We start from the raw sequence: 14,416 nt of genomic DNA on the forward strand, positions 1-14,416 counted from the left end.
GGTCATTTATGCAGGTGTGGACCAAACAGCACTCACCACAGCGTCTACCAACCTGTCTGTCTGTAACATGAAATTAGAATTACACTGATTTGTTCCCAACAATTGCACAACCGCTTTAGTATAACTTGATAAACACATTTGCCTTAAATCCACTAACAATAAGCTCCCTTTGCCACATACTTCATCTCCACTCGTGTCTGTCTCAAACAGTATGTCCCCACCTAAAATCCATGACTCCCCTTCCTCCAACACTCCTGTCCACAAACAGAAGTGTTTTCTGTTTCTACTTCTGTCTCTAAACTCAAGCCTAATCCATCCCTTGCTGCCCAACTATATATAACACCTTGGTCATAGTCCCAACACCATCTTATCTTTCCTGGACAGTAACAACCCTCTCAACCCTCTTCTTCACACACACACACACACACACACGCCCATACACATGCACACACATACATATGCACGCACACACATGCACACTCTCCATCATCACACTAAACATAAAACAGGATATGAAACATTTCTATTTTGTTCTCTCTCTCTCTCTCTCTCTCTCTCTCTCTCTCTCTGTGTGTGTGTGTGTGTGTGTGTGTTTGTTTCAATGTGTATGGGTACATATGTCACCACACATGTGTAGAAAGGCCAGAGAATCTTTTAAGAGTTGGTTTTCTCCATCTCTTTCCACCATGTGGATCCTGGGATCAAACATAACTCATCAACAGGCTTGGGAACAGAGCCCTTATCTGCTGAGCCATCCCTTCAGTTCCCAACCTCTCATGGTCTCCTTTGCTCTCAGACAAGAGGCACAGAAATTATTTACATGACATATAAAACCTGAACGTTCTCAGCCCCTGACTACCTCTGCCTACTAACACCCCTCTGCTCTTGTAAAATGTCCAACCACATTGGCCACCTTTTCAGTCTTTGAAAACTGCCAGCTGCATCTGATTTCTAGATCTTTCCACAGAATGATCCTTTCTTATCCCAAGCTATTCAGTTTGCTGCCATAGCCCTGCCCTCCTCCCACCACACACATGCTTGCCTAACCCTGGCTTATGTTTCAGCATTCACTTTAAATGTCATCCACCAAAGAAGTCTTCTGGAGTGACGACCGCTCCCCTGAAAACTACCTCTCTGCATCCTGTTGTTCATGAAGGAAACCCACAGATGTGTGATTTTATAAATGTTTACCAAAAATGTTGCCTTCTTATGGCAGCCCTGGTAACTCGGAGCTGTGCTAAACTTGCCCTTCACAAGGAACTCAGCATGCTACCCACTGCATGTCTCATTGGTCAATGGGATTCTGAGCTCTCGTGTTTACAAATACATTATCCTGCTATGTTCCTAGTGGAAACGGGTCTGAAAGGGGCATTAGAGCCTGTTACTCTTTCTATCTCCATCCTTTCAATGTAACCATAAACATTTAAGATGTTCATAGCACATGCCAGTAATCCCAACAATCAGAACTTAGAGAGAAGAGAATCAGGAGTTCAAAGCCAGACTTTGCTACATGGTGAATTTGAGAACAGACTAGGCCACATGAGACCCTTACTAGAAAAATCAAGTAGATTCATAAATTTAATATTTTTGCTCAGAACTAATTCTTAGATCCACAGATCCAAAGGTTACTGTTGGCTGTCTGCTAACTGTATGCAAACAGACACTATTAACTCCCACTATGCAGTACTGGTCCCCATACCTGAAACTGGATTTCATTATTTTCCTGATATAGGATTCCATCTCACAAACAAACTTTATTTATCAGTTACTCATCTACTGTCACGTGATATAACAGCAGTGTCATCACATGGGGCCTATAGATGTCCAATTAAAGGCAAAGAAGCACTCTAAGGAACTAGTCTATACTTCTTCATTATAACCAGAGACACACACTGTAGTAAGATGGATGGTCCCCAAGTCCAGCTACCACAGCCAGCAGCGTGTAACTCCACTATGAGCCTGAGAAGCCGGAAGGAATTCTAGAGAAGAAACTGAGTTGACCCATCCATTAGCGCCCCCCCCCCACACACACACACACAGGAAGTAACTTTAAAGTAACACATAGCTTTGGTCCACATTATGAAATCTCCTTTTCAAAACTTCAAAATGCAGTCTTGTTTTGTGACGGGAAGGTCTGAGAACCACGAGGGCTAGAGATTTTCTATTTCTCAATCGCAAATGCTTTTCCATGCTGTTCTTTGAGAATATTTTAATCATCTATATATAACTTAACTGTGAACTAAGGGACCAGTCAAATGTCTTTTCTGTTTGAAAAACAGAATGATTCCTTTTATCCAACAGCGCCATGCAAACATTCTATAAAACTGCACCACGCTGTAATTACATTTGCTTAGGAGGGTCTGGGAAGCTGCCTCTGACAGGACACAGACTTTACATCATTTACCCTTCATTAAATACTCAGGATCACAAAGGCTTATTAAAATAGCCAACAGATGTGATTCTTACAAATGTGCCAACCTGATATCAATAAGGACTGAAGACCAAAGAAACCCTGATCTATTTCCGGACTCAAAAGAAATACTTCACACTAGAAAATGCACAATAAATGTTTTATTAAGCAGACAAAGCTTTCTGGAAATCAGCTTTTCTCACTCCCACTTATAAGTCAAATTTCTCAGTTGGCTCTTATCTGAGCAGGCTCTTAAAGGCATTCCTACCAATGATGGTACAACCCCAGTTTACAAACCTATCTATGTTTGTTTTATTTTGTTTTGTTTTCAGTCCTTGGCAGTGGAGCCTAGGGTCCTACATTGGACAAGTGCTCTACCACAGAGCTCCATTCTCAGACAACCCAAAATTGTTCAGTAGCCCACTTCTAGGAGCAAGCAAATAAAAGTCTTTAAACATCACTTTAGAGACCACCCCTTAATTTGATAGTCTAAGCTCTGTCTACTTCAGGAAATGTTCTGAAGATGCCAACCTGAAATAATAAAGAGTCACCCCGAGTACAATTCGAGGGGGATTTGGGGTCACAGTTGGGTAGTAGTGAGCCATGTCAAAGACCCTAGTGCCTCAGTCCCTTGGGAATGGCAAACCCTTCCCTCCTCATATGGATGTTGATAGGATATGCAGAAATGTCTACTGTGGCTTTGTCCTCTCAGTCCATGTTTAAGTTTGAAGCTTTCCCACAGAGACTGCCCTCACCGTGATTACCTAAACCTGTGTCCTTGCCTCAGCTGTACGCCATATGCCTGCCTCCTTATTCAATCCTGTGTAAAAAGCACGCTGAGCTTCAGGTGCTGCGGCTTCTCCATCAGACCACCCAGACCACCCGGTCCCAGGTTTCCTGTATGAGTGTCTGACCTTTCCTTATTCCCTCACATCCAGATCTGAGTCCTGGAACCCAAGCCATGCAAGCACTCAGCAGGTAGAAAAGAACGTCTTACGCCTAATGTTCTGGATTTGATCCTGTCTCACCTCTGCCTAACGGCGTGACTCAATCTGAGTGTGCTTCCGTTTCCCCCATTATCAGATGTGTAGTGTTGTTTGACTTCCTTCTGGATCCCATGGTCTCTACGGACTTTAACTGCATACCTAATGGTCACAGCTGGGGATCTCCTTGCTAATACTAGACACAGCTCAACAAATCTTATTCTCATGCTGTCTTATTTTCTGGGGTTTTTTTTAAATGTATCAGTAGACCCAGAATTACAGAACAGAACTATAAGACAAACAGTAGGCAAAGCGGAGTTTGTCTGATAAGTTTTTCTGGCATCAACTATGATACAGGCATACAGTCACATGGTACAGAATACTTGATGATAGAAAAAAGAAAAGAAAAATAATGTGTGTATGTATATACATGATTCAAAATTATTTATAAAAGTATTCAAAGGCTAGGCATCAAATAGTTAGCATCAAATAGTACTTTGGTTAGCCATAAGTTGTAAAATTATTGTTGACTTGCTCTCTTTCTCTGTGTTTTTCTGAACCGTCCCAAACTTCTATAATTGACAAATTTAAAAGTCAGGGGGAAAAAAGGGTTTTGTTTCAAACATAGTTTTCCTAGGAAATAATATTCCTAATGAAGTTAGATTATGTTAAGTGCAAATTCTGTGATTAAGTGAAATAAAGCTTACTTCAATGCAAGCATTGTAACTCCTCACCACAGTCAATCTGTTGCTACTAGGTGGCAGTAAGCGGTAGTTGTGAGAGCAGCCAACAGAGAGGAGTCATCTATGTCCTGGGCTACACAGAACAGGTCCTAGCACCCAATTTAAAACTTACAAATATTAAATGGGACATCCTATTCAGACCACAGTCAACCACTGATGTTTGAAACCATCACAAATGAGCCATGAGTGAGGGCAAAGTCCCAGGCTTACAAGGCTTCCAGCCTACCCATCAGTGACTCACAGTGATGCACTGGGAACAAAGCATCCATCTAGTCACTGAGTGCTCAGAGAAGAAGTCAGTGGTCATTACTGCCATCACCCTGCTCTCTAAACTTCTCCAAACAAAACACTTCTAGTGGAGTGATATTCACCAATGCTCTGGTTAAGAAATCAATGCTGGTTAATTGTTCAAAAGGCTTTTACTGGCATAATCTTGGCCATAATAATTACTCTGGGACTCAACTCCTCATTTGTGGAGGCTTCCAACAGCATAAACTGGAGAGGAGTAGGAATAAGTCAGAAACAGACAGAGCCACTGTTAAGGAAGAAGGATTCCATTAAGGGTTGGTTGTCTGAGATGACGATTCCCAGAGCAAGGCACCAGATGGTGTTCAAGGGCGGACACCAGGTCTAGTGAGATTCTGGAATGTGGAACAATCGAGTGGTCAGTGTAGATCACTCTGCAAGAAGGGTTATGTCCATTGAGCCTCCACTTCCAGGTAGATTCCAACAAAACAAACCACACCCCAGTTCCTCATGGAGGCGAGGAATCTAGCTTTCCTTACAATGGGAATGGAGACAGATTTGAACATCACTGCCACAGAGGGAGGACTGTTGAACAAAACCAAGTTCTGAAAATAAAACCAGAAGTCCCACTGAGTCCATTAAACAGTCCCATATTAGAGGACATGGGTTCACATCTATACTGCTGCTTTGGAAAGTCTCTCTGTGAATAGTCACAGCCAAGAATCAAGCTCGCCCAGTATGGAATTATAGCAGCCCAGGTTATCTGCAGTCAGTGGGTGATAAAACACATTAGGAAGAAGAAAACTAAGGATATACACCAGAATGAACAGCATGACAAGGGTCAGCACATGCGCATGCAGAACAGGTCAGAAGCTGGGTTGTCACCAAGTCCGTGGAACTTTACATGAGGATGTGCTTACAAGCAGCCTGGCCTGTGAATAAATAGAGGAGGTTCCCTGCTCAAAATCACCTATCCTTACAGCACAGCCAGAATCCCCTGCAGCCAAGTTCCAATGCTTAAGAGTCCTCCATATGTTCTCACAGGGGTCCTGAGTTGCTATACTAAAAACGAATGCCAGAGATTACTCTGGGAGATTAGGGGCCTTGGTTAAATGGTGGAAGCAAAAACTCTAAGCAAGTTAAATCCACAAACCAGCAGCACTAGTCATGCAACAGTAAGCACAGAAAATATAGAAGGTGTGGTACGTTACCCAAAAGCCCCGCTAAAGACCGCATGTCCTTCTCCATCAGCATGTAAATCTCTTCCTCCGAGAAGCGGCCAATGCCGTGGCCGTGCATCTCCCGCTTCACAATTCCTTTTGTTATGTGGCACACGACCCACCTGAGCAGGTTACTGAAGGGACCACCACCACTAAGTGACAGCATCTTCCGGGTCTCATTGAGATTGTCCACCCACTGGCAATAAGCTAATGTCCTGGAATTGTGTGGAAACAAGTTACTGTTGTGCATCGGAGATGTGTAGCTCTGCGGTCACTTTCAAATGCACTGTACAGAACTTAGTACTTTCTGGAGGAACCAAAGACGTGCAATGTTTAACCTGAGTGGCAGGGATTGTCACAACAGCTCTAGCCAACGTGTGGACTTACAAGCTTTCAGAGAAACAATGCTGTCCTGTATCCCTGTTCAACCAAATCTTCCCAGTCACCTGCCCTCAGACACCTCTGTTCATTCTCGCGCTATCTCATACAAGCCTTGCAGGAGGCTGGCGCGTGCGCCTTAGGGTGCATGGCAATGCCTGCAGCCAACCGGAAGAGAGCAGCATTCCCTTCTGGAGCTTAAGGATGGCTCCACAGGCACGTGTGTGCTTTGTGCTAAGTCATGTGTTTGTTTTCTAGGCTGCATGTATTTTACATTTCATAATGGAAAAGGTGGAGTTATTTTTTTTTTTCTCTTTTTTCTTTTTCGGAGCTGGGGACCGAACCCAGGGCCTTGCGCTCGCTAGGCAAGCGCTCTACCGCTGAGCTAAATCCCCAACCCCGTGGTGGAGTTATTTTTTAAGACATCCTTTTGCCCTTTGGACAGAGGTTAAGGCGCAGGTACACCTGCCTGTGTGTCTGTCTATAGGCCATAAATAATATGCGGATAATATGCAAATTATTTGCTCTCCAGAAAATCAACTCTCTCGCTCAGGCTGTTTCCAAGGATTTTAAGAATTCGCCCAAGGAACTGCGGAGTCGCTCTCCCACTGGGTGGCGCTTGTGGCCATCTCACCATCCCGAGTTCCCACACAACACATGCAGATGGTAAGTATCCTGTTGGAGGCAACGCCTGTACTTTTCCTTACTTGGTTTGAGAAACCTGCACCATCTCAAAAGTGGTTTTATAGCTAACCATGTTATTAGATACACAGTTAAGGGTTTTCCTCTGAGAAGAATGTGAAAATATACACATGAAATATTTTAACTTCTCTTTATAATAAAAAAATGTATTGATCATTATCCCCTGGTGTGGGCTGATATGTAGTAATGACCTCTTAAATATCAAAAGGTAAAAGATACTATTATTATTATTAAAAACACACAGGGTGATAGTAAATTGTAGCTACGGAGAAATGTTATTTTACACATTAGGAAGAAAACAAATGCTGGGGTGCATGGTGGTGTAAGATTTGCCAACATGTGCCAGGTCCTATTCTCTACACACACACACACACACACACACACACACACACACACACACACACACAGCCCTGGAATTTTAAGGATTTTATATAGTTATGCTCTATTGAGATCCTCTCCGAGAGAGAGAGAGAGAGAGAGAGAGAGAGAGAGAGAGAGAGAGAGAGTATAGTTTCTAATCATTCTTGGATTTTTACTAAAAAGCCCTAATTTAAAAGCACTCTCCACACTACAGCCATATTTAACTCTTCCGTGTCATCTTTTCAAAAGAAATTCTACAAATCTTGTAAAGAGTTCTCTGTATGTGTCTCTTTCATAAGTCTCTCAAAACTGCAAAGTGAAGAAATGAGTTTCGCTGAGAATAGCAAAAGTACCTCGCGACCATATCTGACATGGGCAGGGCATGTGATGGGTCTTTTGAGGTAAACTATCTCACATCCATTGCACTGAATCCTATGTAAATGGCAGTGCTACCCTGCGAGAGCTTTTTTATATCTGCAATAATCTACTAGTGGTTTTCATATTCCGTTAAATAACGAGCACCGTGATTCTCATTGCACATTATTTAAACTCACAACAAAGGAGGCTACATATCCTTTGATCATCAGGAAAGCCTTAGGGGGAAACATTAATCTAAACTGAGCATAAACAAGTAATAATCGCATACCAGAGGTACCTAAAGCATAAAAAGGAGGCACTTGTGACTTTAAGCTGGCAAGTTCACATGAGAAGAAGTGTGGTGTCACCCAGTTGGATCCTGTGCATAACTGCGGGATGCACAAGAAGGAGCTCAGGAGGCACCTGCCTGACGACACTGTCTGCCTGGACCTGCAAGAATTCCAGGAGTGTAGCTGGGCTCTAGGATGTATGTGAGGAAGCTTAAAGACCTGGGATGGGTGGGCCCCACGGAGCCAATCCCTGGAGATCTGAAGCCAGGCTGAATCATTCTAATTCCCAAAGTAAAGACTAAGTGCTGGAAGGTTTCAGACCTACGGTAAGGAGGCTGGCAGGAAGACAGGGTGAGGGAAACAGACAAGAAAGGAGGTACTGTATACCATGGCAGATAGGTGCCGCACGGTACATGGAGAGATTCTAGGCAGAGGAGTGCAGTAACCGGTGGGCATTCCGGGAAAGTGGCTGCTTTCTCTCAGGCTAAGCATCTGAGTGGATTTCACTAATAAGTGCTGGACCACACAGGGTGGAATGGGTTCGAGGAATGAAAGGGAGGTGGGCCAGATGCACTTGAAGGTTCCAAAGACAGAAGATGTTCAGAAAGCAGAAAACTCAAGAGACAAGTTTAAACTCTACATGGAGATCAAACTGGTAGGCAGGGACATGTTAGTGGGCTTTAAAACTGCAAGGGGAAATGAGATTAAGGAAATTTCTAGAATGGGGACAATTAGAAAATTCATAATTCAAAGGCACATTAGAAGGTAAGAAAGTGCTGGTAGGTGCTACGGAAGGGAGGAGAGACGCCTCATTGCCTAAGATAGAAGGAAGGCGGGTCTTACAAAGAACAGAGGGCTACAGAGAGGATAAGCTTCCTGCCTCAGGATGACATCTGTTATGGCCCCAGAGCAGGAAATATGGATATGGGGATGTGCAGAAGGTAGAGTGGCAGGTTGTAGGAGAGGCGACCACCTGCGCCACACAGCTCAGCAGTGATGGCAGAAAGTGAACGATGTAAGGTTCTCAACCTGCAGTAGCAGCGTGAACACGGGCACAAGAGACGAACTGCACTCATTCTGAACTCTGCAGCTATAAGTAGCCTTGTAAACTGGTCTTTCTCTCTTCCCCATTGTGTGCTCTGTGTGTGTGTGTGTGTGTGTGTGTGTGTGTGTGTGTGTGTGTGTGTGTGCATGTGCGTGTCTGTGTCTATGTATGTGTCCATACACACGTTCATTATGTATACAAGTGCATGTGTTATAAGGACACATGAGCACATGCATGCACCAGAGTATGATGGTTCCTCAGGTTCTACACACAACTTTTTTTCAGGCCTGGTCACTACTGACCTAGAACTTGCCAAGTGCGGCTAGGCTGGCTGGCCAGTGAGCCCCCCCCTGAGCCATGCCTGCCCCAGCCTTCCCAGCACTGGGATTACAAGTGTACTCTGCCACACTTGCACTTGGCTTTATTTATTTATTTTTTTTCGGAGTTGGGTAGTACACTCCATGTGCTCATATGCCCTGCCATGGACCCTAGGAGCAGAAGTCAGGCCCTCTGGAAGAACAGCAAGCACTCTTAACTGCTAAGCCATCTCGTTAACACCAACACTCAGCACATGTGAAATCAAACTCAGGTCCCATACCTGCAAGGCCTCGAAAGCGCTTTAGTGACTGAATGTCTCCCAAGCCCCTGATCTGCATCTGATTTCTTTACTTCTCTACTGTTCCCAAATATTACAAACCAGCATCAAATAAGGACCTCGGGGCTCTTTGGGGATCGAATCTAGCAAAGTGTCAAAAGATAACAAATGTGGGAATTACAAACTCTTACCTCAGCTATGGCAGGCAGGGGACATGATATTGTGCACGTTTCCATGTCATTACAGCCAAGGATAGACCTCTCAATCAGGATTGCAGAAACAATGAGAGGTTCCACCCCATCACTCCGCCCAAACAACTCTCATGTAGGCCAAAGGTCAGCAACTTGCTCCATGCAACTTAGTCTCATGAACGCTGCAGCATTCAACACTATTAGCCTCTCTTGGAACTTGCCTTTTGCCTACAATGGCTGTTTTCCCTCCCACCTTTCTCGTGTTCTGAAAGAATTTTATCAGTTTTTCTTCTAGTTTCCTACCTTCTAAATCTACGGTCATAAGGTGATCTCGTTCATACCCAGGAGTTCAAAGTAACTCCCAAATCTATACCTAACCCAGACCTCCATCCTCAGACTCATGAGTCCCAAATGGGAGAGCTTCAGGGAATGCAAAGTACATTACCAATATTGGATTGCATTGCCTCATAAGCCAGACCCCCAAAAGTCATTTTTCAGGAACCCAGGAGACGTTCTTCATGGTTTCCACCCAGGTGTGCTTGCAGGCCATGTGAATGCCAGGATGGCTAGAACATATTTGTAGATTACATAGTATGGCAATGTCAGAAACCCAGAACCCTCACCGTATTCTGGCCCTTCCCAGTCTCCATCTCTCAGTATGGCCTCGTATAAACTGTATGTTAGCTGTGAGGAAGGGCATGATCCTCCATTTCCAATTACAGACTGGACGTCCATGTTCCCAAATGTCTTGTACTGAAACCAAGTGGTATTATGAAGCAAGGCCTTTAGTGTACTTAAGTCATGAAGACAGAGCCCTTAAGGGTAAGATTACTGCCCTTATAAAACTGACCCCATAGAGTTTCTGTATCCTTTCTGTTATGTGACCTTACTGTATGATGATAGCTATCTGTGGACCAGGAAACAGGACCTCATTAAACAATGAATCTGCTAAAACCTTGGCCTTGGGTTTACTAGTTTCCCCGTCTAGTGAGATATAAACTTCTAAACTGCCCAGACTGCTATTCAGTTACAGGAGCCTGAACAGACTAAGACACTCCCCAAACACCTCTTTCTCGGTTTCATGTGTTTGCAGGCACTGCTGTCTACCTGAACATCCTAATTGGCCTTAGAATTACCTCCTTCACCTGCCACTCCAGTTGTCTCTATCACACTACTCTTCCTCTGGGACCCTTGCCTTCATCTCTCTGGTAGGTGCTTACTGCCTTCCCTCAGCCTCAAACTCTTCCCCAACAATGGCAAAGCTTAAGGAAGGATTCTCATAAAGGCTCTCCAGCCTGAGAGCCACGTAAGGGTAGGGGCATGGTGTCTGTTCACTATCTGGCATTCGCTTCACTTGCTAAGAGGGACTTGATGATTGAATGGAAACCAGGTTTATACTGAGTCAGTGCTGGCTCTGTGATGTTTCTAAGGGACAGCATGTACTTAGAAAACTGCAGAGAAAAACCCAGGAGAGCTAAAACTATCCTCTATAATAAAAAGACTTCCGGGGGAATCACTATCCCTGAACTCAAGCAGTATTACAGAGCAATAGTGATAAAAACTGCATGGTATTCATACAGAGACAGACAGATAGACCAATGGAATAGAATTGAAGACCCAGAAATGAGCCCACACACCTATGGGCACTTGATTTTTGACAAAGGAGCCAAAACCATCCAATGGAAAAAAGATAGCATTTTCAGCAAATGGTGCTGGTTCAACTAGAGGTCAGCATGTAGAAGAATGCAGATCGATCCATTCTTATCACCCTGTACAAAGCTTAAGTCCAAGTGGATCAAGGACCTCCACATCAAACCAGATACACTCAAACTAATAGAAGAAAAGGCAGGGAAGAATCTCGAACACATGGGCACTGGGGAAAATTTCCTGAACAAAACACCAGTGGCTTATGCTCTAAGATCAAGAATCGACAAATGGGATCTCATAAAACTGCAAAGCTTCTGTAAGGCAAAGGACACTGTTGTTAGGACAAAATGGCAACCAACAAATTGGGAAAAGATCTTTACCAATCCTACAACTGATAGAGGGCTTATATCCAAAATATACAAAGAACTCACAAAGTTACACTGCAGGGAGACAAATAACCCTATTTAAAAAATGGGTTCAGAGCTAAACAAAGAATTCACAGCTGAGGAATGCCGAATGGCTGAGAAACACCTAAAGAAATGTTCAACATCTTTAGTCATAAGGGAAATGCAAATCAAAACAACCCTGAGATTCCACCTCACACCAGTCAGAATGGCTAAGATCAAAAACTCCAGCGACAGCAGATGCTGGCAAGGATGTGGAGAAAGAGGAACACTACTCCATTGCAGGTGGGATTGCAGACTGGTACAACCATTCTGGAAATCAGTCTGAGGTTCCTCAGAAAATTGGAGATTGAACTACCTGAGGACCCAGCTATACTTCTCTTGGGCATATACCCAAAAGATGCCCCAACATATAACAAAGACACATGCTCCACTACGTTCACAGCAGCCTTATTTATAATAGCCAGAAGCTAGAAAGAACCCAGATGCCCTTCGACAGAGGAATGGATACAGAAAATGTGGTACATCTACACAATGGAATACTACTCAGCTATCAAAAACAATGACTTTATGAAATTCACAGGCAAATGGATGGAACTAGAAAATATCCTGAGTGAGGTAACCCAATCACAGAAAAACACACATGGTATGCACTTATTGATAAGTGGATATTAGCCCAAATGCTCGAATTACCATAGATGCACAGAACACATGAAACTCAAAAAGGATGATCAAAATGCGAATGCTTCACTCCTTCTTTAAAAGGGGAAGAAGAATTCCCTTGGGAGGGAATAGGGAGGCAAAGTTTAGAACAGAGGCAGAAGAAACACCCATTCAGAGCCTGCCCCACATGTGGCCCATACATATACAGCCACCAAACTAGATAAGATGGATGAAGCAAAGAAGTGCAGGCTGACAGGAACCGGATGTAGATCTCTCCTAAGAGAAACCGAATGCCAGCAGCAAACCACTGAACTGAGAATGGGACCCCCGTTGAAGGAATCAGAGAAAGAACTGAAAGAGCTTAAAGGGTCTTGAGACCCCATATGAACAACAATGCCAACCAACCAGCTTCCAGGGGCTAAGCTACTACCCAAAGACTATACATGGACTGACCCTGGGCTCCAACCTCATAGGTAGCAATGAATAGCCTAGTAAGAGCACCAGTGGAAGGGGAAGCCCTGGGTCCTGCCAAGACTGAACACCCAGTGAACGTGATTGTTGAGGGAGGGCGGTAATGGGGAAGATGGGAGGGAACACCCATATAGAAGGGAGGGAAGGGATTGGGGATGTTGGCCCAGAAACTTGGAAAGGGAATAACAATTGAAATGTAAATAAGAAATACCCAAGTTAATAAAGATGGAGGGAAAAAAATTAAAAAAAGAAAAGAAAAGAAAACTGCAGAGAAGGATCCATGGAGGAGGATGAAGTGAAGGCCACTCATCTCTTTAGCAGTTCACAGCCCCTTTATCTTCACTGGGAAGAAGCCCAGTGCACAGGGAGTCATGAATTATTAAGTGGTGTCAGCAGGAAGGGCCAACTGGGAAAACAGACTAGGATAAGCAATTAAAGTGATTTATCATGTGACAATCTATTTCAGAAAGTTCAAATATCCATTTTCTTGTCACAACTAATGTGTCTAATCTCTCCTACATAAATTGGGCCAAAGATTTAAAGATTTAAAGCCTGTGCTAACACTTCTAAAGGAAACCTAGAAAATAGGCAAAGGGCCAAGCATCGTGGCCCATGGCTGTAATCCCAGCACCCAGGAAACAGGCAGAAGGAGGTGAGTTTACATAACTCACAGGACTACAGAACAGGATCCTGTCTCAAATAGAGACAGCTGGTCTTGGGTTTAGTTTGGTTTAGTTTGGTTTTAGTACTGAATCAAACCCAATACCTTATGCCTGCTAAGTTAGGCACTCAACCTCTGAGCTGTATATCTTCAGTCCCTTATTGCTGACGTTTTGATGAAAATATTTTTCACCATAACCTAACATAAAGTCAGGCCCAAGGCATAAACGAAACTGTTGAGCCTCAGAGCAGGACCTCCCAAGTCAGAAGAACGCCTTTCACTGACAAGCATGGTGGCTCACCTGTTAGTTCCAGCACTCAGAAGGCAGAGCTGTGTGGGTCTCTATGAGTTCCCAGCTAGTCAAGATTACAGAGTGAGACCCTATCTCAAAAACCACCTCTTTCTACGTGAGGCTTTACCCTTGTTGTCTTTATTGATTCTATTTAAAGGTGTAGGAACTTATGATGTACTTCTTCAAGTATCATCAAATTTCACAAACTTTCCAAACAGGAACTCCCCCTACAGCTAAGACTGGATAAAGAAGGAAAACCGTGGAATGGTTCTGTAATGTTGTAATCAGCCATCACGGTCAGGTTGTCACATGGCTTTTACACATCTGGTAAGCCAGCTAAGGAAAGTTCCCCATCTCCCTCAGACACTAAAACTACATCAAAAGCCACGTTCAGGTGGGGATAGGTTTCCATGCTGCTGTGCTTACCTAGCACACACAAGGTCTCCAAGTTCAAATGCCAGCACTCAGAAAGATGAAGCTTAAAAGTATAAATTATGTGCAACCTAGAAGCAGATTTGTGTGGGAAATGTTGAGTGTTGCACTTATTCTATAGTGTTAGAATCTGAGGTTTTCACTGATGGCCATGGGAGGGCAGTATGCACCACTGAAGAAACAACATCGTTAGAAAATCAATTTCATTTTGGTAATTTGATTCTGTGTCTGAGAAATCCAGTTCCCAAGCATTAGATCTAACTTAAGCACTCGGAACAAAACAAAGAAGATAAGGAAAAAAAAAAACAGACTTCTTCATCTTCAAT

At 43.6% G+C, this 14,416-nt stretch overlaps 1 protein-coding gene across 1 annotated transcript in view; it reads right to left on the reverse strand.

Annotated features, from left to right (window-relative positions):
• Positions 1-14,416, reverse strand: part of Faxc (failed axon connections homolog, metaxin like GST domain containing) — a 61,723-nt gene that overhangs the window by 26,476 nt on the left and 20,831 nt on the right. Inside the window, exon 4 of the mRNA XM_032905212.1 lies at positions 5,594-5,817. Coding sequence (XP_032761103.1) covers positions 5,594-5,817 — 224 coding nt within the window. The remainder of the gene's footprint in view (positions 1-5,593; positions 5,818-14,416) is intronic.

The sequence above is a fragment of the Rattus rattus genome, chromosome 1, assembly GCF_011064425.1.
Source record: "Rattus rattus isolate New Zealand chromosome 1, Rrattus_CSIRO_v1, whole genome shotgun sequence".
NCBI lineage: Eukaryota > Metazoa > Chordata > Mammalia > Rodentia > Muridae > Rattus > Rattus rattus.